Here is a 26763-nt window from a genome sequence, read left to right on the forward strand (position 1 = left end):
CCCCAAAACTACTGTCTATGGATGGATATATGGCTTGGCCATTTTCCCTTGTCATTACCCAGGTCTTGTTAAAAAGTCAGATTTGGACTCTTAGATAGCCACTTCCAGAAGTTTACTCACTGAAATGTAATGTGTAAGTATATATGTAAATATTCTTAAAAGGGTGAGTGAATGCGTGTGTGAGTGTGTTCTCTCAGTCAAACATGTATGTGGAAGATACCGCTTGGTCATTGGAATATGCTACAGTATGTTTTGTACTGGCTGAAATGTGCTTCCTGTTTATTGGAATTGTATACTGTGATTCTTCTAATGTACTGAGATGAGCCTGTATGTATTGTGGTTTTGGTCTTGTCTAATGTTCTGTTATGACCTTAAAACTGCATAAATAAAAATTTTAAAAAAAAAATATTCTTAAAAGGAGTATTTCCATCTCCTAAAGTTATAGCTTGGAATATTGCTATGGTCAATCAATGGTGGTCCAACCTCGGCAGTCACCCCCATTCACTTGAACAGAGCTGTACTGCAGCTTACAAGCACAATGGACAGTCAAGCACCATTGTGCAGGGAAGGACCATGGTGCTGAATCCGCGGGGAGGCCCTTCCATCCTTCGGATGGTTTATCCTAGCAGTCTACCATCACTTTATGAGATATGTGTATTTAGTTATGAATACACAGTAGAGGCCACCTTGGCTTTGCATCATCTGCATATTAGTGGTTTATCTGCCTTTCTTTCTTACAGTAAAGGACACAATATCTGATGTCATACATTACATCACCAAAAAATGTAATGTCACCAAGAAATAGCAAGCTCTTAAGCCAGCATTAATTATGTATACTTATTGCTTGGATCAACATAACCCTCGACTGGATTAGAAGCCAGAGACAACACAGACTGCAGCTCTGTCTCCTATAAAACACTTGATATGTAGTCTAGAGAGTCCGACAGATAACATCTACATTAAGACATAGAGAGACTTACCCTTCTTTGTGTTTAAAGTGCTTAAAAGCCAGGTTGAGAACTTCTTGTATTAGGGGGTCTGGAACTGGGTGAACAGGAATCTATAATGCAAGATTAAAAGGTTATATTCAGCAAAACATTCAGGTATCTGCACAATGTCCTCCAGCCATGCATATGGCAGATGACGTGAAGCACCAGAACTACTGGCCTAGTAGTACATAACCACATCTCAATCACGAAGGCCATACTTACGATGCCGCATCATATGGCCAACTGTACTCACACAATGCAGACATGGCAGGGATTTACCTGTTTGAGGACCTCTACTAAAACTAAACAAAAAATAAAGTCTACAGCCAGGTCTCTTCTTTCAAGTAAGTAGTCTCGCTCCCGCTGCTGTTCATCTCTGTAAGACAAAGAAGGCATGTCTTATTGTAAACTTATATGTTATCAAGGTTAAATGTCTCATCAGACAACCACACTCAAATAGTGGCCCACGCGCTGTTCGGATGATCTCCACAGGTCCAATTCCCGTCAACTGGCTGATTTTTACAGGGGAGGCCAAACCCAGCCAATTATTTGCCTATTACATGACAGCCATTTAGATGAATGGCTGCCCATGTAATACAAGGATGGCTCAAGACTGCCAAAACAAAGTCACAGAGTAGCTCTCCATTTAGGCAAAAAAAAAAAAAGAGGGACAACCCCCACTCCATGATGCATCTGGACAAGGGTTGCCACTGATGACATCTATATAATGATGGGTTAGCTAATTTTATTAACATCTTTATTAGCTATTATAAAAAGTATATTACCCTTTGGATTTTGTGCTAGACCGAGGCCTGTACTCATAGGATTCATCTTCAGTTCCATTTTGGCGTTTATACCAGTCAAACAAGGTGCGGAGTAATGAGGGGAGACAGTGCTCTGCTACAGAGCTCATACAGCTTATCACCTGGGAAGAAACAGACAGAACATATTAGGACTCAAAAGAAAAACACTAATTAAATAAAAAATAATTCGATTTTTCTCTCATTGAAGAAAAAATGACCCTTAAAGGGAACCTGTCACCTCTAGTATGCTACCCTCACTGAGCGTTTCTAAATATTCATTGTGTTACCCTAAACATATAAATTACACTTTTAATTTCATTTGCAGACGAATTCAATAAGTATTATGCATTTTTGTATTTCCTGCCTTTTATGCAAATTAACATTAAAGAGTAATATCTTACTTGTGTGACCAGAGAAGAGTCATATTTTCAAGCTCTGATTCATCTCCGGTTAATTTGCATATGTATCAAATTGTGGTTTTTTTTTACACAATATGAGCACACAGAGCTATGGGGACTGGGTATTGTGGATGTGCTAGCGGCCATCTAGCAACCCATGTCCTCCGCTCTATACCCAAAATCCAGGTGACAGGTTCCCTTTAAGGTGGCCATACACACTAGACAGAAGTCCGTTGATGGTTGAACATCAGCAGAATAAACATCTAGAGGACGACCATTTCACAGACTCTGCCATGGACATTTTAGTCCATATTGGACGTTACAGTTCAAACTGCCCATACATGTTCATTGAAACCAGGTGATGGATGAAAGAACTTTCTCTGAACCTTCTTCCACAGAAAGATCTTTCATCCACAAGTGATTTTTCTTTGAAAAAAAAAAAAAAAGATCTTTTGGTTGATTATCGGACGAAAATATTAAACACGGCTGACTTCTTTACAGACTATAATGGTCTATCATCAGTTGGCTAAAACGACTGCTGTTAAATTTCAACCAAAAAACACTCATTTTTGGTTAAAATTGTTCATTTTAAAATGAACTTGACAGTAATGTGTATGGCCACCTTTAGATAACTTACCTGGGTTCCTTACTTAGATGAGTGTGTTCATCATCAACCACTCCAGCGTTTGTCTTTTCAGGAGGGTAGTTACTAAGGTGAGGGCTTATATACATTTTGAAAAGGACAGAAAAGCCCAACAAGGATATCCTCAAGTTCCTCCCTAATGCAGGCCTCCATACACATTAGTGTACTGCTGGCAGCAGGTTCAGCAGATAGTCTTATGGGGAGCTCATACCTCTCCCCCAACAGATGATGGTGAGGTAGAGAAAGATCAGGAGAAGTTAATATTTTCACCCCATCCCTTGTTCTCCCAGGAGAAATAAACTGCCACCTGAAGTGTCTGTCAGTGGCTTTCTCCCCTCTTTACATTGAATACAGATATTTGCTTGGCCGAATCGAACATGTATGGCCCCTTTCACACGGGCGAGTTTTCCACGCGGGTGCAATGCGTGAAGTGAACGCATTGCACCCGCACTGAATCCGGACCCATTCATTTCTATGGGGTTGTGCACATGAGCAGGGATTTTCACGCACCACTTGTGCATTTCGTGAAAATCGCAGTATGCTCTATATTGTGCGTTTTTCACGCAACGCAGGCCCCTTATAACCATGTTATAAGGGAAAATAAAATTTACACAACACCGATCCCAAACCCGAACTTCTGTGAAGAAGTCCGGGTTAGGGTCTGGGTACCAAACATGCCGATTTTGCTCACGCGCGTGCAAAATGCATTCAAACGCTTTGCACTCGCGCATTTTCCCACAACGCACCCGCATCCTATCCGGCCCTCACACGCGACGCCCATGTGAAAGAGGCCTATGTGTCCGAGGAAGATGGGAGTGATAGCTGTCGTCCATCCAACATCTACATCAGCTTCAGGCTATAGTGTAAACTACTGCTGGTAGGAAGCTAGAGACTGAAGATAAGGGGGGCATACAACAGATAATACTCCCAGTAAACCACAGAAGGGCTCACATGCATAAGAATGGGCACAAGGTTAAAGGGCCTGTCCAATTATGACCTCAAAACATGTTATGCAGGTCAGTATCTACAGAGGATGACTACCTGCCCCTCATGGTGTCATTGAGACATTTTTTACGGCATGGCCATGTTTTCTCCCCCCCCCCTTCTCTTTTCTCTCCTTGTTTTTCTCCTCAGGTTAAGCTGGCAACTGGACGGCAGGTGATTGGCTCAGGAGGGTTGCTGTCCGGTTGCTGGGCTTAGGCTATTTTTAGCCTGAATCAAGGATTGGCCAGGAGGTTCTGTGGCGGGAACTGGACCACTATTTAAGGTCGGTCACTCACCTGGGTCTTGGCTGTTTGAATCTTCAAGCAAAAAGGAACCATCCCCCGCCCGCCCTCCCAGTTTATGTCGCGGTCTTGTTGAATATGGGGGGGGGGGGGGTTAGTCGCCCAGTCTTTTGGATGGACGGATATTAACTTAAGGGATTGTTAGGTATTTATTTAATTTAAACTCAGTATGATTAATTTATTGTGGTAATATTTATTGGTTAACCCCCAGATTTAATAAAGACCGCAGCCTTATTTATCCACAATTGGTTGTCTGTCGTTATTATAGGAATTAGTGACACCATGCTGTCGGCTGCTTTTTACCTTGACTATTAGAGCTGTTAGATGTGACTACAGTTTAGCGATAGCTCTCAGGTAGTCTGAGACACACCCCCTGCCTCATCATTGGTTCAGGCCACTGCTCTCTGCCTCTGACTGGCTGCTTTGTGGAACACAAGTCGATCATGGGTTTACAAGGTTAGCAGGAGACTGACGGACATCCAGTTTCCAGTAAACTGAGAGGAAGGGGCCCTCGTAAACGAGGCATCTGCTAATTAAAAATCAGCAGCATGATAAAAATCTGAGGTAATATACCACAGTCATGAAACCGTGGTGCTCCGATAGAAGTGAAAGGGAACCGTGGCAGCTGTATGACTTTTTCCATTCACTTAAAGGCGTTTTTCCATATAGACACTAATGTCATAGGATATGCCATAAATGTCAAATAGGTGTGGGGCCCACCTCCAGGAACTGCGCTTCTCTCCAGAATGGGGCTCTGTCACTCCATGTATGGATCCATCTACTCACTGTTAGGGGACCTCAGAAAATAGCCAAGTAAGCACACTATGTCCCCCAGCAGTGAATGGAGAGCCGTGCATGCACTGTGGGCCTTTTCCTGAAATGGGAGGGGCCCCCAGAGGTAGGACCTGCGCACATCAGAACTTATGGCATATAAGTCTCCAGTTAGGAATACCCCTTGAATAAAGCAGGGAAAAAGTCTGGTTGACAGCTAGTCTAGCTCTGGCCTATAGGATATTTTGGCACATTCAGACATACCCGGTGGGATTCAGCCATACTAAGTATTAATGGGAAAATAAGACAAAGAAACTACAACTAATTACTATAAAGAAGAAATGAAACTGTGAAAGTGATAACCTTGGGGTACAAAAGCACACATGACCATAGTACTGTGCTGTGTCTGGGTTTCCTATGCTCATAGTGGCAAGTGACAACCATCCAGAGATATGGCTTCAGTAATGCTATGCCATTCCTGGTGCCATAGGAGCAGTGAAGCACATGCAGATGCCCACAGTAAGCCACATGTATGGAGCCTGAGGGCATTAGGAGGCTCAGAGCCACTGGTCACACAATAGGTGGTTATATTTGCAGCACGTAAACCATTATTTTGTTGATTCTGTGGACTTTATCAAGTGGTGTAGGAGTTTATCACTATGCACACATGCTAATATTTAACATTCACTCAATATATCTACTTATTTAAAAGCTAATAATATTGCCACACTAAACTCTCAATATATATATATATATATATATATATATATATATATATATATATATATATATATATATATATATATATATATATATATATATACATACATACACAAAGGAAAAATGGCGGCACTGGCTGCACAGGAGAAAAACGGGTGCACGCTCCTGGGGAATCGACCTCTTACCCCAACCAATATATCCAGAAAAAGGACGGCACTCCAGCAGGATGAAAGTGAAAAGCTTCTTTTAATCGACCATACGGTGCAACGTTTCGGCTCAACTGAGCCTTTCTCAAGCTTTTCACTTTCATCCTGCTGGAGTGCCGTCCTTTTTCTGGAAATATATATATATACAGACGTGGACAAAATTGTTGGTACCCTTTGGTCAATGAAAGAAAAAGTCACAATGGTCACAGAAATAACTTTAATCTGACAAAAGTAATAATAAATTAAAATTCTATAAATGTTAACCAATGAAAGTCAGACATTGTTTTTCAACCATGCTTCAACAGAATTATGTAAAAAAATAAACTCATGAAACAGGCATGGACAAAAATGATGGTACCCCTAGAAAACACAGAACATAATGTGACCAAAGGGACATGTTAATTCAAGGTGTGTCCACTAATTAGCATCACAGGTGTCTACAACCTTGTAATCAGCCATTGGGCCTATATATATGGCTCCAGGTAATCACTGTGTTGTTTGGTGATATGGTGTGTACCACACTCGACATGGACCAGAGGAAGCAAAGGAAAGAGCTGTCTCAAGAGATCAGAAAGAAAATTATAGACAAGCATGTTAAAGGTAAAGGCTATAAGACCATCTCCAAGCAACTAGATGTTCCTGTGAGTACAGTTGCACATATTATTCATAAGTTTAAGATCCATGGGACTGTAGCCAACCTCCCTGGACGTGGCCGCAGGAGGAAAATTGATGACAAATCTAAGAGACGGATAATCCGAATGGTAACAAAAGAGCCTAGAAAGACTTCTAAAGAGATTCAAGGTGAACTTCATGCTCAAGGAACATCAGTGTCAGATCGCACCATCCGTCGTTGTTTGAGCCAAAGTGGACTACATGGGAGACGACCAAGGAGGACACCATTGTTGAAAACGAATCATAAAAAAGCAAGACTGGAATATGCCAAACTACATGTTGACAAGCCACAAAGCTTCTGGGAGAATGTCCTGTGGACAGATGAGACAAAAATCGAAGTTTTTGCCAAGGCACATCAGCTGTATGTTCACAGACGAAAAAATGAAGCATATCAAGAAAAGAACACTGTCCCTACTGTGAAACATGGAGGAGGCTCTGTTATGTTCTGGGGCTGCTTTGCTGCGTCTGGCACAGGGTGTCTTGAATCTGTGCAGGGTACAATGAAATCTCAAGACTATCAAGGAATTCTAGAGAGAAATGTACTAGCCAGTGTCAGAAAGCTTGGTCTCAGTCGCAGGTCATGGGTCTTGCAACAGGACAATGACCCAAAACACACCGCTAAAAACACCCAAGAATGGCTAAGAGGAAAAAATTGGACTATTCTAAAGTGGCCTTCTATGAGCCCTGACCTCAATCCTATTGAGCATCTTTGGAAGGAGCTGAAACATGCAGTCTGGAAAAGGCACCCTTCAAACCGGACACAACTGGAGCAGTTTGCTCATGAGGAGTGGGCCAAAATACCTGCTGAGAGGTGCAGATGTCTCATTGACAGTTACAGGAAGCGTTTGATTGCAGTGATTGCCTCAAAAGGTTGCGCAACAAAATATTAAGTTAGGGGTACCATCATTTTTGTCCATGCCTGTTTCATGAGTTTATTTTTTTACATAATTCTGTTGAAGCATGGTTGAAAAACAATGTCTGACTTTCATTGGTTAACATTTATAGAATTTTAATTTATTATTACTTTTGTCAGATTAAAGTTATTTCTGTGACCATTGTGACTTTTTCTTTCATTGACCAAAGGGTACCAACAATTTTGTCCACGTCTGTATATATATATATATATATATAGATTATACACATAAATATATACACATGGCAAAAGAAACCAGGAGGCCTCTTTCACACGGTCAGTATCATGCTTGCCAGGGCTGAAGATTCCCAAAGTGACTGCGCAAACATGCGCAGTACAGGTGGCTTTAGCCCTGGCATACACACGCAGTAACACAAGGCCAGGTGAGACTACATAATTGCCTGGCCCTGTCACTCCATGCTTGGAGGGAGGGGGGGGGGGGGGGGGGAAGCTTGGCTTTCAGTGCAACAGTGATGCCCTCATTGCACCGACCAGTTAATTTGTATTTAAGAAAAATAAGAATGTTTCTGCAATGTGGGCAACAATCTGGATGAAATCAAGAGCGTTTTACTCAAGGGGCCAGTGTACATCCAGGTATGTGGTCACAGATGTCCCTTAAATACTGCTAGAATACTGTTAATTTTCCTAGTATATTTCTTAATTTTTACTTCTGGGTTCACACCTAGTGGCAGTGCTACACAAAGCAAAGCCACACTTTTTTTAGGTTAAATACTTACATTTTTGTGTTGCTGTTTCCTCGGGAGAAACGTGTTTTAAAAAAGGTTTCAAACTTAAAAACCCTGCAGCCAAAAATGGCATCTCAAACCCATGGCATATTAACCCTGAAAAGCTAAAGAAAAACTCCCAGATTTTTTTTTTTGCTCAGTTAGCAATGCCAACCAGGTAGTAGTTGTGAAGCTACATTTATGCCCTGATCGATTTCTTCTGGAATGATAGGCCTACTACACAGAAGAGGAGGTAGGATACAGCAAGTGTGATCACGTGGTACTAAGGAAGGAACGGAAGCTGATGGTTCAGGACAGAAAATTGACAAGATTTTTTGTACCACCTCCTTAAATTGGTTCTAGGCTTTGGACAATCACCACTTGTTAGAAGGACACCTTGAAAATAAGCAGATAACACAGTGCCAAGACCTCCAGCAATCTGCTGCTATCTGTGGGGCAACCTATTGGCAAGGGTTCAATTTCCCTGCAGCAGAAGACAAGTCCTCCAGGCCAAGAGGAGCTTTTTGTAACTGCTCACCTTTCTGGTCAAGAGAAGTATTCTGACCAGGGGTCGTCCCACTCTCCCCATAAACTGAGATCTCCCTAATTCATGAAAATGTTTTTTTCTAAACTAAACAACCTATAAAACCTAAACTTGTCGCCACTGCTGAAGCCACTAAATGGCCCCCCATAGAGAATTACGAAAAAAAACCAAAAACCGTCCACACAGACTACTTTATAAAAGCGCACAGTGTGATATTACCCTGAGATTTCACAATTGAAGCTTTGTGAAGAACAGAACATTACACAGTATTAAAACGGATGACTGGCATAAAAAAGTGAAGCCTGGTGCTCGGGCAGCTGCTGAGACCTCATGTTCTTCACCGCATTCTTTTTTAATTTGTATTTAGGAGCAGAGAAGCATAAAAACTGATTGCTGAGCGATGCATTCCAGGCTCCTGGCCGCCATACTCTACTCGACTCTGGTTATTATCTGTAGTCACTAGAAGATGAGGGCAGTAATCTAAACAAATGTTTTATTGCCACTCCAAATGAAAAAATGTTTAGGGGAAATGGTTAACAAAACGACCCAGCTCTAAGTGGACGGTCCAACAACGATCCTCCTCATTACTGCCGGCTCAGCTTGGCAAAGTCACAGCTCACAAAGCCATAACAAACAAACCCTGGTGCCCGACGGTGCGCTTCATTGATAAAACGCGAGCCACATTGTTGAAAAGGGAAAGTAATGACATTCCTGGGCAAACAATTATTGGCACCTGCAGACTTCACTAATGGACAGGGGGCACGTGCCTACAGCTCGGCATGTGGAGAGATGGCACTGCTGTGAAAGCATGCTAAGGGCAGTGCAGAATAAATGGCGCAAGACAGGACCATCTCACTAAATTACACTGACTTGAATTATTTCACTAATCTCTCGAGGCACTGAAGAAATGTGACCACAATGTCCTAGCAGGGTCTTCATGAGACAGATGCACTTTACATACATCAAATAGTATTTGGTTATGAGCACACTGGTCATACACATTCAATAGCTGTCATCCGAATGGTTGTTTGGAGGACAGCTATCAAGTCCGACACCCTCACCCTTCACATACATGTTTGATTCGGCCAAACCTGTATGTGTATTCAACGGGAAGAGAAGAGACACTTCTGGAGGCCACCTATCTCCTGGGAGATTAAAAGGATCACGTAAAAATACTCACTTCGCCCGATGCTTCTCTCCCACGACATCATCTGTTGGGGGCTCCTCACAAACATGAGACTTGGTAGGTTCAGCCCACAATGCATTAAAGTGTATGGGGGCCTTTAGCTGGAGAAGAACCACTGAAGGGTCTCTTCTAAGGAGTACTGCCAGACATTGTAGCTGGATGCCAGAGACAACTTTAAGCTTATTTATCTCCATAAAACAATTCTGCAGCACCTTTTCTTATAACTCCCATTCCTCTTTTATTACTTCTGGAAATGTATGAATACATTAACATCCAGGTATGTGGTCACAGATGTCCCTCAAATACTGCTAGAATACTGTTATTTTTACTAGTATATTTCTTAATTTTTACTTCTGGGTTCACACCTAGTGGCACATGGAAATTATGCGCAGCGCACTCTCCTTCACTTTCTGGGGCCCGTTTCAGAGGTGGGACCTGCACCCATCTGACATTGACCTATCATAGTTATATGCCATTAAAGTCTCAGATAAAACCACAAGCAATGCTTCAATATCACATCGAGAGGTCATGACTCTCACCTGGTCAAACTGAAGATCTTCACCTCTCTGAAGAGACCTTGATAAGAGCTTCTCCTGTGAAAAGAAACAAAATCAAGTATTAAAATCTGAAGTGAATGTAAAACATCAAGACCGTCCTCCTGTGGCCGATACCTAGTCATCTCCTTTGTACGGGGATGAACAATCACTGCCATGGTCATTCATCCCCACACACATTCAGCTGATCCCTGTTTACACAAGGCAATGTGCCATCCACAAACGATGAGTAGCAAATATCAGTACTGAGCATTCATATAAACGTTCCTCCCTGATAATTGCCCTGAACCTCAGCCGATGTAAAAGGATCCCACATCACCAACTGTACAAAGCTTTGGCACAATAGGTCACCATACAGCATGGAGGAGAAGACCTGGAAGGATGTGAACTAATCTTAGGACTGTCCTTTATTCACGGTAAAATATGGCATGTTATTGCAGCTCATCACGTATGTAGCCTGTACCTCAGAGAGGAAAGATGATAGGAAATTATTGAGGATAATCTGTGACCCTTGGATTAGAGTGGATAATCGTGACTGTGTGAATGTGCCCTAAATGTTACAAATAAAAGTCTTTTACTATGAATTTTACTATAGCAAATCCTCAAAGACCATATGTTGTTATCTGTGTCTGAACACACGGGATAAGCATATCCTTCTACCAGCATACAAAATAGATTCCCGACCCACCGCTGAAAGAAACTGCAGAGTAATGCTGACGACAACCGACAGTCAGAAAGGCTGACCGTGGCATGAGATGCACACAGAATGGAAAACTCCCAGCCGCCACTAGTTAGTGACTTAAAGGGACACTTCCATCAAATTGTTTTCCTATAGATTAACAAGCTATGAGTGAATATTCGTTGTAATTTTTTTATTTTTTTTTACAAAAAACAGGTGAATAGTTTTTCTGGATATGATTTTAGGACGTCACTCCAATGGCTAACAGTCTTGCTTACACATAGGGCACAATTACACTGCTACATGCATCCATCTTGGATGGATTTTTTGCAGCCGTCGTGTTGCAGTGCGACACCACAGCCTATCATTATAAAAATTGTTGAGACAAAATGTTGTGTGACACAGGTCGTTGTGTAGCCCTAGCATTAAAGGGGCAGTGCGCTGTGGAGGCCACTGTTAAAGGGGCGGGCACTGAGGAGGTCACTGTTAAAGAGGCGTTCACTGTGGATGTTACTGTTAAGGGGGCAGGCCGCTGTGGTGGTCACTTTTAAAGGGGCGGACACTGTTAAGGGGGCAGGGGCCACTGCTGTGGAGATCACTGTTAAGGCAGCAGGGTACTCTGAGGTCGCTGTTAAGGGAGCGGGGTACTGTGAAGGTCACTTTCAAGGGAGTGGAGTGCTGTGAAACTCACTGTCAAAGGGGCTGGCTGCTGTGAAGGTCAAAGTTAAAGGGAACCTGTCATGTGGATATTTGATTATAATCTAACTAATTATATACAATCATTAACTACTAAAAAGTACCTTAGATGTATTCACTTACTGGTGTGACAGATGGTCACCTCATAATATACACACAAATATGCCGCATGCTAATGAGCTGATTTGAGTCCAGCGTATATTTAATTCAGAGCTATAGCCACTCCCCTGCCCACCTGCTGCTGATTCATATGGAAAAAACAGCAGGTAGACATTCAGCAGCAGGTAGGCGGGGAGAGTCAGGAGCTCATAAATATTCAGGACTCATCATTATCAGCTGGAGCTTTTTAATACAAGATGTTGGCAGATTGACTGGGTCAATTAAAGAAAGTGACCCAGCATTTTGCTAAGAGAATCAGTCACTTATTTATGTTGCCCTTAGTTAGTACACCATAAAACTGGTGACAGGTTCCCTTTAAGGGGGTGGACTGCTGTAGAGGTCCCATTTTAAGGTGTCAGGGCTCTGTGGGGCCCTGACACAGGTGCAGGACTGTGGAGTTTACTGTTAAATGGGTGGGGTGCTGTAGAGGACACTGTTATGGGGGATACTGTCAATATCTGTTAACACACACAAACATTAAATGAAATAGATGAGATATACCCGTGCGAAGACGGGTACTTCTGCTAGTAATAACTTCGTGATGCAGTATCTCGGATTTTGCTTGTTTGTGGAGTCTTCTGGCCACTGCTTTGAGTAACAGTGATGGTCTAGGAAGGTCATGGCTGGCAGAGGCTGCAGTAATAAGGAGAATATTCTGCTGCCTCTGCACTGCTGCACAGTAACCATATCATTTTACCAGGCCAGCACTATAGCTGCAATGCAAACAATACTAAAAATAAGCAGATATTGGATTTTTCTGCTTACACCTTGTGACGAACACTCATACGAAGTCTGCATAGCCTGAAGGTTGAAATATTCCAGAGCACTTTGTAGGCAAATGCTGGTATATTACAATTTCATCATTTCCAGGAGGATAGAAGACAATGAAAATGCGTAAGCAATCCTCCTGTCACTGAGTGCAGGAAAATAGTTAATGTTCTGTAGGAGACAAGCTGACAGCTTTAGACACAACCGGTAGCTATGATGAGTCCCCACTGATCCTTCCCAAACCTATCTCCAGCTTTAAGCTTTGTTTAGACTTGCATTAAAATAAAATGCTACGTGATCGCGGTGGGATTTTATAATATATGCAGTTCTTTGCCTGTCCCCAGAATATCCTAAAGTTAAAAAGGTTGCAATAGACCCAATGGATGCCTTACTGCACAAGGCAAAGGGAGGCCACCTCTTAAAGGGAGTCTGTCACCTACATAACATGTTTTAAACTGATGATATAGCTCTGTGGGAGGCAGATTCATAACACTGATTGTACCCATGTTTAGTTTTTCAGAGCATCCAAAGTACCTAAAATGAAGTTAAAAAAATATGCTAATTACCTATTGCAAGTGCCCAGGGGTGGAGAGTGTGCTGCAAGTGCCCAGTGCACGCTGTAAGGATACAGGGCTGGCCGGACGATACAGAGGGGAGGAGTCAGGAGCAAGTAAGGCGGGGAGCCTTACTTGCAGCACACTCTCCGCCCCTGGGCACTTACGATAGGTAATTTGCATATTTTTAAAACTTTATTTTAGGTACTTTGGAGGCTCTGAAAAACTAAAACATGGGTACCATCAGTGTTATGGATCTGCCTCCCACAGAGCTATATCATCAGTTTAAAACATGTTATGTAGGTGACAGACTCCTTTTAAGGTGCCCATACACCTTCAATATCTGTCAGCAGAAAGACTCTATAATACTCTACCTACGATGAATGATCATTTCGCTCATTCATCAGATAATCAGCGGTACCTTTACACAGTGTGACACAGTGAGTGGTTTGGTCTGGGAAAACAGGTATTTTCCTCCCAGCATGTGTTGCTGGGTTGACTTACAGCCAGGTAAGGTCAAATACCGGACTGGATTTTAAGTGCCGGTCCGGGTTTTGGCAGCACCTGGCTGTCCTTAAATAGGCAGCTGGGCTCAGAAGTCGTGTCTATGTGTTGGGATCTGGAAGCCTTGTGTCTGGATGAAGGCTTGCTACCTGTTTGGCGTGAAAACAGGTTGATGCCGCTATGCTCAAGGACTCTGAGGCAGAATTGCCACATGGTGTGAATTACCACTAACACTGCAAGGTGACTTTTTGCTTGATTATGACTGCTTGTTTTGTCACTTGCCTAAAGTGTGAATAAAACACTGAACTGTTTGATCCAAAGAACTTGTTGTTACCTCTATACTGCGTCCTCTAATCCTGTGTACCAGAGCGAAACCCCACAACAGGCAGATTATCGCTAAGTAGCCTTCATACAAACCTGCCTTAACATTGGCCAGTGTAAAGGGCCCTTTAAATATACAGCCTCTTTTCGACTAAATGGTGAGGTAACATAGCCTCTGCCAGAAGACCAAAAAAAATCAATAAATTGAGGATTAAAACTCAAAGCGCCCGATCCTTCTCCCCTCCCAATACTATCCTTCGGAGACGAAGCGGAAGATCCCCATACATGTCAGATGGTCAGCCATTCCCACCAAATATGGCAGGTTTAGTCATAGTATAACGTAATATAAAAGGTCTGATAGAAATTTACTTGATAAACTGGATGTTACTTTGCAAAACACTCACCAATGACAATAAACCCAAAATTACATACGGGGGCCGGAAGTCCAGTAAAGAGAGTCAAGGAACCACAAGGCTAGAGAAGAAGGAGGAGGAGGCAGGCAAGTACAGATTTCTTCACAGGTACCTCCGGCTGGGGGATCCCTTTATATGATCTTCAGGAGGCTAGAGGCAGACACGTGTGTCACAGAGAGAAGCTGCTGTAATATGTTCGCATGGCCCTTTATCAGATGCACAAAACATCTCCATTATAGAGACATTTGCTCCACACCCATGACTGTTCTGCTCAAGTGTTTATAAGCTGTTAAGAAGTGTGTGAGGGGTAGGTGAGACTCATGCAAACTAAAAGGCACTGGTCCAGACATGGTTCTACATGATTAACCAGCGGAAAATTATGTTCACTAGAAATGTTTTGTGACAGCGGACTGAACCACTAACCCATGTGGATGAAGATCTCGCTTTGTAGAACTTCAAAAAAAAAAACATCAAGATCTGCTGGTCACCATGTTATATCTGCATGCCAAATTCTTTCCAGAGGTGCCGTTATGTGGTCCTCCTACTGGTTGTCAAAAGAGGATGTTCTAGACTGGAATGTAGTGGTGATTTTCTTTTACTCCACATTTACACATGGATGCCAATTGGATCAAGACATAAATGTCTCACATTTGGTCATGCAATATTTCCTTTGGGTCAAGGTAAAAACAGAAATGACTCAAATACATAAAATGTGACTCATTATTGATATGGTCCATATACTCTCTCTTCACACAAGCCAGAACCCTGTACATGGTGATAGTATGTAGTAGTGTATGAGATGCAATAATTACGGTGGTGTTACCCCACGCCATTCCACACAACGCTTGGTTCTATAAAGTGTGCGCACAAGTTGAAGGCCATCAATGAGAACAAAGGAAAACCACTGACTCCAACTTAAGAAAGATTGATAAATAAATGAGACATACAACACAGGAAGGCCGACATTTCCCTAGAGTTGTATTTAAGGAAGGGTAGAGATAATGTGCTTGCATCAGAGGAAACAAAAGCCTGCATTACTTGCCTAATGTGCCGTGTGCAGAACACAACCCACAGCTCAAGGGATCCATTAGATATTGTTTATACAGCAAGATCAAGCGTGCAGCGTGCGGCTGACGAAATATACTGCTATGGCGATCTAATGAAGCATTAATGGCCTGCTCACAGCATAACCTTCAACCTGGATTAGTGGCAGATGCATCCATCACCATTCTATGCTACTGAAAAATTCACCAGGCCTTTACTATCATGTCATGCACAAGACAGATTGTAATACAAAGCAATGGAGGAAAATTCTGGTCATCGATTCGAAAGGCAAATTAAAAGATAATATTCCATCATGTCCACTTACCCTAAATGTTACTTGGAAAACAGAAAGACAAAAGGAAACCTGAAAACCTGCTCCGGGTCTTCTAATTTATTTTTTTACATATTAAAAGGGGTATTCCGGTTACCATAAATATAACTTATGCTTTAGACTAATTCATTATCAATAATTACCTAATATAATGTAAATTTCACATATTTACCATTCAGTAGTTATAAAAGAGTTTTCTTCCTCCCACCACAATTTCCTCATAAATTCCCATGGCATCGACCTAGTTCTGAGCCTTTGTTAGGTCGAGCATGCTCAGTGTGTTGCTGATAGGTAGTGTTAATGTGCTGGTGATTACTGAGTAGAGGGGGCGTGTCTGGACTGTATATCAGGCAGCCAATCAGTAAACATCTACACTCACAGCAGGGAAGCTAGGCATTGTGGGGATTGTAGTTTTGTGAGGGACGATCAGGCGCCATGATACTCTCAGTGTGTTGCAGGCTCACACAGGAGCTAGACAAATGGATTGCAAGGTTAATTGAAGCTTTGGTTAAATGTATAGGTATGGGTTCTGGTTGGGTCACAGCTTGCAGCCTTTTCAAAAATTAAGTTACTTTACCGGAATACCCCTTTAATCATCTATATGTAATTTTATTTATTCTTTTAAAAAGCGAAAAGCTTTGGTGGATATCATTTTTTGAAATCCAACGTTCTATTCTGCTTCCTGCCATAGCACTTTCAAGAGACACTTCCATCAAAATTATTACTGTCACATATTAAAGGGACACTGAAAAACATAAAATCTATCATGCATACACAGCTATGTCTACAAGGTGATCCACAAACTGCTACTATAAGAAGTCTATGAGACATCTTACAGACAATTAACTTTCTCCTTCCCCCAGTCCTCTCCATCTTTGGCTACAGAATGGCAGGTGCATGAACTCACATACTTCAAAGCCTCAACAGGTAGAGGGGCAGGGTTTAAGCCTCCGGCATACTGAAATACTGGCCTATCCCTGCTCTGACTCTATATATAGTTTAGGAATCTCAGCTCTGCTCTCTGGATGACTTCATAGCAATCATCTTGCAGTGCAATTCTGCCGCCATTGTCCAATGAACAAGCTTGATCATCGGGCAATCTCAAATCTTTTGACATGTTGAAAAATTATTGTTTGCAGGTGGCAGATTGTGCTGTCTAATAACGATCTGCTCCTGGAAAACTACTCTACAGCATGGGGACGAGCAATGGCATAACGATCACTCCTCCCCATGCTGCGGAGGAGATCACTGCATGCAATAGCAGTGGTCTCCTCCGGTAGCGAGCAGGCGATTGCTGGGAGGGAACGCTCCACTCCCGACAATCGTCTGTGTAATACAGCCTTTAGCTTAACTTTCAGTCAGGCCATCACTGCAGCCAGAGAGTGAGAAGGTGTGTGAAATAATTAGAGAGCATTAAATCACTAATCAATGCAGTGCTCTTCTGTGGGCTTCTTTATCTGGGCTTGTCAAGATTACAACAGAACCGTCATACTGTACTGAATTCTAAAAAAAAAGTATTATAATGAGGATTACCTCACAGATAATGTCCTCCTCTCACAGCAGCAGTAAATGAGAATTGATACTCTACTTAGAAAGTTAGAAATATTTTGTATTTAATTATCAACAGCATAAAACTGCCAAAATGAAAAACAGCCCAAAAAAATAAAAATACCCCTTTCTCAAGCAAGCGTCCCTTTAAGTGGGTGGCACTACTGGGAAATGAGAACATTTACTTAGTTGCAGTCACTTTTTAAATGCATTGGCATCACTAAGATGCTATTGTACTTACAACAGCACATGTATAGTTAAAAAGGTATTTCAACATTTATTGCATACCCACTGGATACGTCTGATATCTGTGGCTCTTACCTCTGGCTCTGCCGACAGGGTCCTGTGCTCCCGACACTATGAGTGGAGAAAAGTTGGCCAAGCATGGGCGGTTCTCTCAATTCACTTTAAAGGGAGTTGTAAAAATAGCGGAGCACGGTTACTTGGCTTCTATCAGGACTCCAATACAAGTGGCTGCAGAGAACTGCACAAGGGCCAGCGCCTCCATTACTAGCGAGGTGGGAGCTTTTTCTTGAGGTAGAGATAGATATGCCATAAATGTTGAGATTGGAATACCCCTTAAAGGGCTTCTGTCACCCGACTAAACCTTTTTTTTTTTTTTCGCTTACTTATAATCCCTACACTGCGATTTATGGCTACATGATCAAATTAATCATTTTGGTCCTGTAGATTTAGTTTAAAACAAGCTTTTAAAATAAGCTAATTACCTTGCTACCAGCAAGTAGGGCGGCTACTTGCTGGTAGCAGCCGCATCCTCCGATCGTAAAGACGCCCCCTCCACATTGTGATTGACAGGGCCAGGGAACGGGATCGTTCTCTGCTGGCCCTGCCTGTTTGCATTTAAAATCTTGCGCCTGCGCCGCGGCCGTACCTGTCTTCAATTGGCGCAGGCGCACTGAGAGGCGGCCGCTTGCTCGGCCGCTCTATCCTCAATGCGCTTGCGCTGATGACGTCACATCTACACCCGGCGCAGGCGCATTGAGGATGGAGCGGCCGCCTCTCAGTGCGCCTGCGCCAATTGAAGACAGGTACAGCCGCGGCGCAGGCGCAAGATTTTAAATGCAAACAGGCAGGGCCAGCAGAGAACGATCCCGTTGTTTTAAACTAAATCTACAGGACTAAAATGATAAAGAGCATTTACCAAGAGAAAACCCAGGCCAACACAGGGAGACCATACTGTCCTCAGTTAGACCTGAATCCAGGATAACGGTGATAAACATTGAGCCACCATGCTGCTCATCTTACCCAAACCAAAAAGAAGGTTGTCATCAATGAAAAACTCATGTTCCACACAATAATAAAAACGGTCCCTCAGAGTAATGACAAACAAAATGATGATTGCGGTTTTCCGTAATCTAGAAGCCATGTTGGTTGTTAGTACACTCCTGCAGGTATTAACATGTTGGACAAGGTTCACCTATTAGACGTCTCTTGATAACAGGGCAGGTAGGATGTAATGAGACCCATAGGAATGGTCTTATTTGCAGACATTTGTCTTGATCACCTGGCTTGTTTTGCACACTTGTCTGGCTACTTCTAGGAACTAGTATAGTCCTACTAACTAGTCAGGCCCCTAGCAGTAGCTCAGCCCCATCGCCTGGATCCTCTTGTATACACAGGACAGAGTGATCCTTGCTATTGAGTAGACCAGCCGGTAAGAATCAGTGCACTAGAAGAAACTTCCCCCTGCCACAATAGGTGGACATTCTGGGAAAGACTCAAAAGAACAGCAGAGGGCGCCATCATTATTTAACAGCATTTTTAAAATAAATCGAAACTTGGAATATTTTGGGTAGTCACACAGTAAAAAATTATCTTTTTTAAAGGGATAACCAAAATGCCATGTTTTTTTTTTCCCGTGTTTTATTAAAACATTGGTTACTAGTCCCATCTGTCAATTCCATTATTCAATCAGTTATCACAACATCTCATGGGTCTAAAACACAAATTTATGTTAAAATAATTGATCTTCTCATTATACAGAATAAGCTCATAAAACTGCAGTAATATAAAAGCAGTAATTAAAATCAGGGTGGATTTGATTTAAATCAAACTGATTTAAATAATTTAAATCACTAGTCAGTGAGGCTTGATTTAAATCATAGTTTTCTACATAAAGATTAATTCTTGCTGGTATAACTTATAATATGCAAGTAGATAACATGATATTCCAGAATCAGTTACTATTAGACTGACTTACCCCATATTTAATAAGATTCAGCCCTTAGCAACCAGTCTGCATAAAACTGCAATTTCACTATTCAGTTAAGATGGCCGCCACTGCCCTCACCCTGAGGCTAATCCCGCCTGACCTCACTACCCACAATGCATCTCCTAAACAAAAGTGTCAGTAACCAGAGCCCTCCCCCCTAAAGGGTTAATCTCCTGAAGCACAGAGGTCCTCTTACCACATGTTGCTTTCATTTATACACTGAGCAGACGGCAGATCTCCCTTCCCTGCTCTGCTTCAACTCTGCATTCTCCAGCTCTGCTGAGTGAGGGAGCGTCTGCCAAGCGCGGGGACAGGGAGAAGTGCACACAGCCCAGGCACTGTTATCAGCTGCTGGGGAGGACCTGGCTTTAATCATTTACTTACATTCCCTGGCTGTCAGAAATGTGACCTTGCACGCTGCGTGCTTCTGCGTCCTCCGTCCTAGACGGACCTGCATAGCAACCCTATTTTAAGCACAGGTAAAAGTAGGCAGTACAGGGAACAAAACTGTGGAATTAGTTATCCTTTAAAGGTCTTTTTCTTAACTCTGTTTATGTTATAACATTTTTGCTGTGAAGAGGCATGTGATCTCTGCCGAGTCAAATTCAGTTTTGAGAACTGCAAAAGTAAACCAAGCATCTGTGATAATATCTTCTAGGCAGAGAAACTGCCCAATAATCTTACAAAAACCTCTGGAAGAGCATGACATTGTGAATGGATTAATGGAATTTATTTACCATAAAAATTAAACAATTACAGCCTTATTCTACAAAATTAAAAGACTAATCTTTATATCATGATGGAATAACCTTTGGATGGTAATATATTTTCCTCATTTTAAATAAATAAAAAAAATCAGATTTAAATTTAAAAAAAAAATCTTTTTATTTATTTTTTATTATAGATTTTTATCCACCCTGATTAAAACCAGGCAAATAGATGGCGCACTAGTAAAGGATAGGTGGTAACAAGGAAAAAATGATCAAAGGTGAAACATCAATAACTGACCTTCTACCAAAGGGCCGCCACAGATAAGAAAACAGACATGCAGTAATAAAGCTGTATATACAGGTGCAGATATGGACAACTAACATGCTGGTTAGGTTGGATTCACATCACCGTTTTATTTTCTGTTCTTCTGTTTCATCAGAAGAACAGAAAAAAAGGATCCTGTAAAAAGAAAAAAAAAAAAACTACCCTGCACGCAGTGTGCAAAATGAAAACCGTAACGTGAATCCAGCATTACCTGCAATGACCGCTACTGCACTAAGCTCCTACATGCCCTCTAGTGGCAGATGCAGAAAGCTAGTATAAAAAAAACACATTATTCTCTCATCACAAATAATTTGCAAAATAAAAGTCCAATAATGGTAATAGCTGTTTAAAGTGATATATATCATTTCTACAACAAATAGAGACTTTGTTTCCTCTGCTGCTGTTAACCTGCGCTAATGGCCAGGCTTTGAACAGAATCAGTCCCCCACCTAACCCCACCCCTGGCAGCTAACAATATAGTCCCCTCTTTCTTTACCAGTAGAAATTGTGGGATAAAGAGTGGTAATGATAGATACCGTATGACATCCACAGTATGCCCTCCACCGGAAAGATATCTCTTAGCCAGGATGTACAGTGACCTGGCTATAAGAAGAACAACTGAGAGTGTGCGTCCAGAAGCACTCAGCTGCACAAAAAACTGTAGCTGGACGCGAAGGATACTGTACCCTTCAACCACCAGGTGGCGCCATATGATCCAAATGTCCTAACTCTTCCCTTGATCTTTTTTTTTTTTTACAGAATGTAAATGGTAAACATTATTCATTACTTAGGATCTACACAAGGACATTGAATGGGGACAACTTCTTTTAAAAGTCCATGGTGTAGTGTAAATGCTTACCTGAGCAGATGGGTCACTGACTTCCTCCAAACTCCATCAATACATCACCCAGACATTAAAAGGATATATAAAGCCAAGAATGTACATGTTCCAAGGTTGAAGAAGAATCTACCGTATGTACAATACAATCTACATGTTCCAGGAAATTCCTTATGAGAATATCAATATTCGAGCATAAACATAACAGCAAGAACTGTCCGAGGATCAATCCCCTGCCGAACACACAACATGCCCGGGCTCAGGGGGCATGCTGGCCAACGCAGCCAACAGAGACTGGAGGAAACCGGACTGGTTTTTAATTCAAGAATAAAGATGGATCTTAAGAAATACAAGGAATCTTATGTCTCCAAATAACAGCAGGAAACCAACCAAACAGAAAAAAAAGGGATTACCGTACTTTATTATTGCCCATTTCACTTTTTAGTTGTCTTGTACTGAAAATATGGACATCTAGGAGGAGGCGGGTTCTCTCTACATAACAAGTCACCATACTCTCATCACCAATAGCTGCCCAGAGGTTGGTAAAAGGGTCATCAGAAAATGATCTATTGTTTAAAGGGAACCTGTCATGTGGATATTTGATTATAATCTAACTTATTATATACAATCAACAACTACTAAAAAGTGCCTTAGATGTATTCACTTATGGTGTGACAGATTGTTACCTCGTATATCCACACAAAGATGCCGCATGCTAATGAGCTGATTTGAGTCCAGCATGATGTCATTGAGTCCAGCGTATATTTCATTCAGAGATATAGCCACTCCCCTGCCCACCTGCTGCTGATTCATATAGAAACTAACTGTCACTCAGCAGCAGGTGAGCGGGGAGTCATGACTCATCATTATCAGCTGGAGCTTTTCAATACAAGATATTGGCAGATTGACTGGGTCAATTAAAGAAAGTGACCCAGCATTTTGCTAAGAGAATCAGTCACTTATTTATGTTGCCCTTAGTTAGGACACCATAAAACTGGTGACAGGTTCCCTTTAAATCACGTTTTTATGTAAGAATATTTTTTATAGAATTTTTGGTAATTTGGTTTATAATTTTCCATTTCACTATCTGTATTTTAAAAAAAAAAAACAAAAAAATCCTAAAATCCTGCATTTTTTACACAGGCTGCTAGACCTAAAATAGGTCAAAACTTCCCATTTTTTGACAGCATCCACATGGAGGTCCTGTTAATAAAATGGCTTGTGATGATGGCCATTTGGCTGGTCACATGACCCTCCATCAGCAGCCATTTTATGGACAGGACCACCCAGTGGACAGCACAAAAAGACTTGGCAAACAAGGGGGGCATACGAAATATAGAAAAGAGCACAGAACATATTATTAAGTGCCATATAGACATCTTACATACACATTCATCAACAGTAACCAGAAAGTGGACAACCCCTTTAACTCCAGTAGAAGCATGTCTCAGAGCCTCCGTATTAGTCACATGCCAAATCTGAACAGGGCCATGTAAAATATTCCTAATTAAAATGTGCAACCACTCTGATGATCCCTTGAATCCTGAATGCTGTCACGAGCACACCTTGTATCTGACACAGCAGACCGTGGCATTTGAAATCTGAATAAATGCATAGCTAACCTGCAAAACAGATCTCCTCATACAGAGCAAATGCTGAATATTCCTGCTGTACCCAAACTGCAGCGTATGATAAAAACAGGTCCGATTTTACTTTTAGAGAGTCAACCTGGAGCAGATAGATGAGCCTTAGGGCTCATGCACACGACCATTGTTGTTTTGCGGTCTGCAAATTACACACCGGACAAGTGCATTCTGTATTTTGCAATCAGCACGTCCCTGACAGAACAGTCTTATCCTTGTCCGTAATGCGCACATTAATAGGACGTTTTATTTTCTTTGCATAACAGCCATGGAATGCAGACGGAGTCATTTCAGTCTTTTGCAGCCCCACTGAAGTAAATGATTCCGCATGCAGGCCGCAAAAATAACGGAACGGACAAAAAATACGTTTGTGCACAAAAGTCCTTATAACTCATATGTTTTTTCTTAACAAATACCTAAATGCAATTGCTCATAAACCCTCTATACCTGAGAAATACAATTAGGGCGCATTTACATGACCGTATTTACGCGTCCGCATCCAGACCCATTCATTTAACTGGGGCTGATAAAGATGCGGACAGCACACTGTGTGCTTTACACCCCTATACAGCTCTGTATAGAGCACATGCGCAGTACATGTGAAGCCGATGTCCATAGTACATGCTGTAATGTGCAGGCGGACAGTTAGTCTACGCAAGACCTGGAGGCAGGGGATCAGTGATATCGCTGTGAGAGGGTAAAGACATCAGGTGTGCTTGAGCTCTTTTAAAGAAAACACAGACCTATGGACTTGGTGCTTGATTTCCATGTACATCAAAGCACTTTACTGGGTATTAGAAAGGCGATAAGGCAATAAAAAGGTATGTTTTTGCAAAGTAAAAGTGTACTACAGTCCTTTTAAGGACTCATGGTTTTATTTTGAGTCAACAGTGTCATCCTTTAAAAAGCAACAAGTAAAATAATGAATTACAGATATAGGAAATCCTCAGCTATGGAGATGAAGAATATGCTTGGCAGAGACAGCACCTCATATAGTGCTTCTATTTAGAACAGGACAACAAAGGAATCACGGGGTCAAAAAAAAAAAAACACTGCTTTTATGCCCGATAAAGGGTATTAACCCAAAATGTTCCACTTTACACTTGCAAATCTACCAGAATATCTGGGAAGTGCCTGGAAAAAGGGGAGACCTCCCAGGCTCCTGGAAGAGCAAGAAAATAAATCTGCTGGGTGCTGAATGAAGGTCTGCTTTAATCGTACAGTAAGTAGGGCTGGGATGGTGTCACATCAGACTCCTGCCCGTAAGCTAAACGGGCATTGAGGGGTGCAAGGGCATGATCTAATAAAAGGAGCATCTCCCCAAAACCACCATCAAGCATTGGCAAGTATGTATTAAATACACAAGCGGTGTATACTGGCTCTATATATCAGATAAGATCTGAAACATACTCATTTGGTGCAGACCTGAATAGGAGTGCTATTTTTTTGATTTATTAAACAAATATTGCACAAGTATCTACCAAATATAAGTGGAGGTGCCGCCCAGGCTAAATACAATATAACATGACTCAACAGTTCAAGCACAGTAAATATAAATAATACAATAACTAAAAAAGCAAGAACAAACCACTCAAGCTAAAGGTATAGAACACATGCAGACAACAGGAATCTGTCCAGTGAACACCACATTTATTAAAATATCAGTAGGCCAAATGGGACCGTTCATGGCCAATGGTGTCCCCAAAGGGCTGGGTCAATATGGTTTTACTGCAGCCTTCAGTCTCACAATCTCTTAGGAATGCAGATTACTTTATACATGGGAACATACTATAGTACTGGCTTATAGGTCTTACACTGGCTGTAATCTCACAGGCTGGCTTTATAAGTGTAATTCTTTTAGCAAAAAAAATGTGAAAAGTAAAAAACGTAATAAAAAAAAAAGTTTGACAAGGCCATAAAGGAACACGGCTATATAATGGATTGACTGAGCTATGAAACACATCTTTACTACTTCAAAACACTTTATACAACACTTACAAGGCTAAACCAGATTACAAGAACATTAAGTGGCTCCTTTAGTGAAGGCTTCTCTTGTAGGGGATATCTGGGCAGTTGTAGACATATACCCAATATACAGCTATGTGGCCACACAGTGATGATCGGTTACCTTGACACTGCTTATAGTCGGTCATTGTCTCCTACTACTAGATTTTGGACATGAGAAGCAGACACCGATCATACTGGCATAGAAATCCTAGACCTAAATCAACTACAGGTGGAGAACTGCTCAAAATGTTGACCCTGGCACCTTAATAAGGCAATGCACATTGAGGCAGATTTACCAAGACTGACACTTATTATCCAAGTTTTAGGCCCAGTCCACACTTCAGTGATTGTGAGCCAAAACCAGGTGCAAGTCAAAAACACAGAACAAGTGGAGCTCTTTCCATTACACCTTCTCTCTGTCGCCTCCACTCGTAGTTTTATCTCACAATCACTGATGGAAATCACTGACCAAACCACTGATGTGTGGTGTGTTAACTAGCTTGGAACAAGTAATTGGGGAAAAGGGGCCTTGGTAAGATGAGTGACTAAGAACCTAATGGTCACTGCCGCTGAGCTCTAAAGGTCCTGTGTGCAGACATGAGAAACTTCCAGAAAGCCAACCATTACCTCAGCATTCCACTAACTTGGCCTTTATGGCAGGCTATCCAGAAAGAAGGCTCTCCTCAGTAAAAGACACACGAAAGCCCACCTGGAGCTGTCACAAAAAAAACAAAAAAAAAAAAAACCACACACCACCACCTAAAGGACTCTCAGACCATGAGAAACAAGATTCTTTGGTCTGATGAAACCAAGATTGGCCTGAATTCTAAGCATCAAGCCTGGAGGAAGCCAGGCACTGACCAATACCATATTTACAGTGAAGTGTGGTGGTAGTATCATGCTGTGGGGATATTATTTAGCAGCTGGGACTAAGAGGCTGGTCAGGATTAAGGGAAAGGTGAAGGGAACAAAGCATATAGATATTCTTAATGAAAACCTGATCCAGAGGCTCACCTTCCAAAAAGACAATGACCCTAAGAACACAGCCAAGGTAACACAGGGGTGGATTAGGAACAACTCAGAGAATGTCCTCGAGTGGCCCAGCCAGAGCCCTGACTTGAACCCAAAAGAAGATCTCTGGAGAGAGCTGAAAAAAGACATAAGTCCATCAAGTTCAACCAAGGGATGGGTGGGGTGTGACCCAGTCAGACCCAGACTTCTACCCATTTTCAAGTATTAAAGGGACACTGACAGGGCCAATAAGCATATTGAGGTATATATATGGCACTACAGGTCTTATAATGGGTATTACAATCATATAAGTATCCCCCCTGTCCACATTATACATACAGTAAACTTACGTTTTATAACCTGCTCCAACGGTCTTCAATCTGCCCAAGGGGCGGCGTTTCACCTCTCTTGCGCCCAGCCAGCCTCCCCAACTGCCGCTTTGAAGCGCCGCCCAGCTCATGAATATTCAGTTTGCTGGGCGGCTTCTGCGGTCCCCGCTCTGAAGCGTTTCGCTTAACAGTGCCCGGCGCATGCGCCGGATCTTGTGAAGTCCGGTACAGTAAGCGCCG

At 42.0% G+C, this 26763-nt stretch overlaps 1 protein-coding gene across 10 annotated transcripts in view; it reads right to left on the bottom strand.

Annotated features, from left to right (window-relative positions):
- Positions 1-26763, bottom strand: part of FRYL (FRY like transcription coactivator) — a 317468-nt gene that overhangs the window by 133188 nt on the left and 157517 nt on the right. For all 10 annotated transcript variants that reach the window (XM_044298955.1, XM_044298912.1, XM_044298895.1 and 7 more), the window contains 4 exons: positions 10396-10449; positions 1775-1914; positions 1269-1365; positions 981-1060 (listed from right to left, as the gene is read on the bottom strand). In XM_044298955.1, coding sequence (XP_044154890.1) covers positions 981-1060; positions 1269-1365; positions 1775-1914; positions 10396-10449 — 371 coding nt within the window. The remainder of the gene's footprint in view (positions 1-980; positions 1061-1268; positions 1366-1774; positions 1915-10395; positions 10450-26763) is intronic.

The sequence above is a fragment of the Bufo gargarizans genome, chromosome 1 (assembly GCF_014858855.1).
Source record: "Bufo gargarizans isolate SCDJY-AF-19 chromosome 1, ASM1485885v1, whole genome shotgun sequence".
Classification (NCBI taxonomy): Eukaryota; Metazoa; Chordata; class Amphibia; order Anura; family Bufonidae; genus Bufo; species Bufo gargarizans.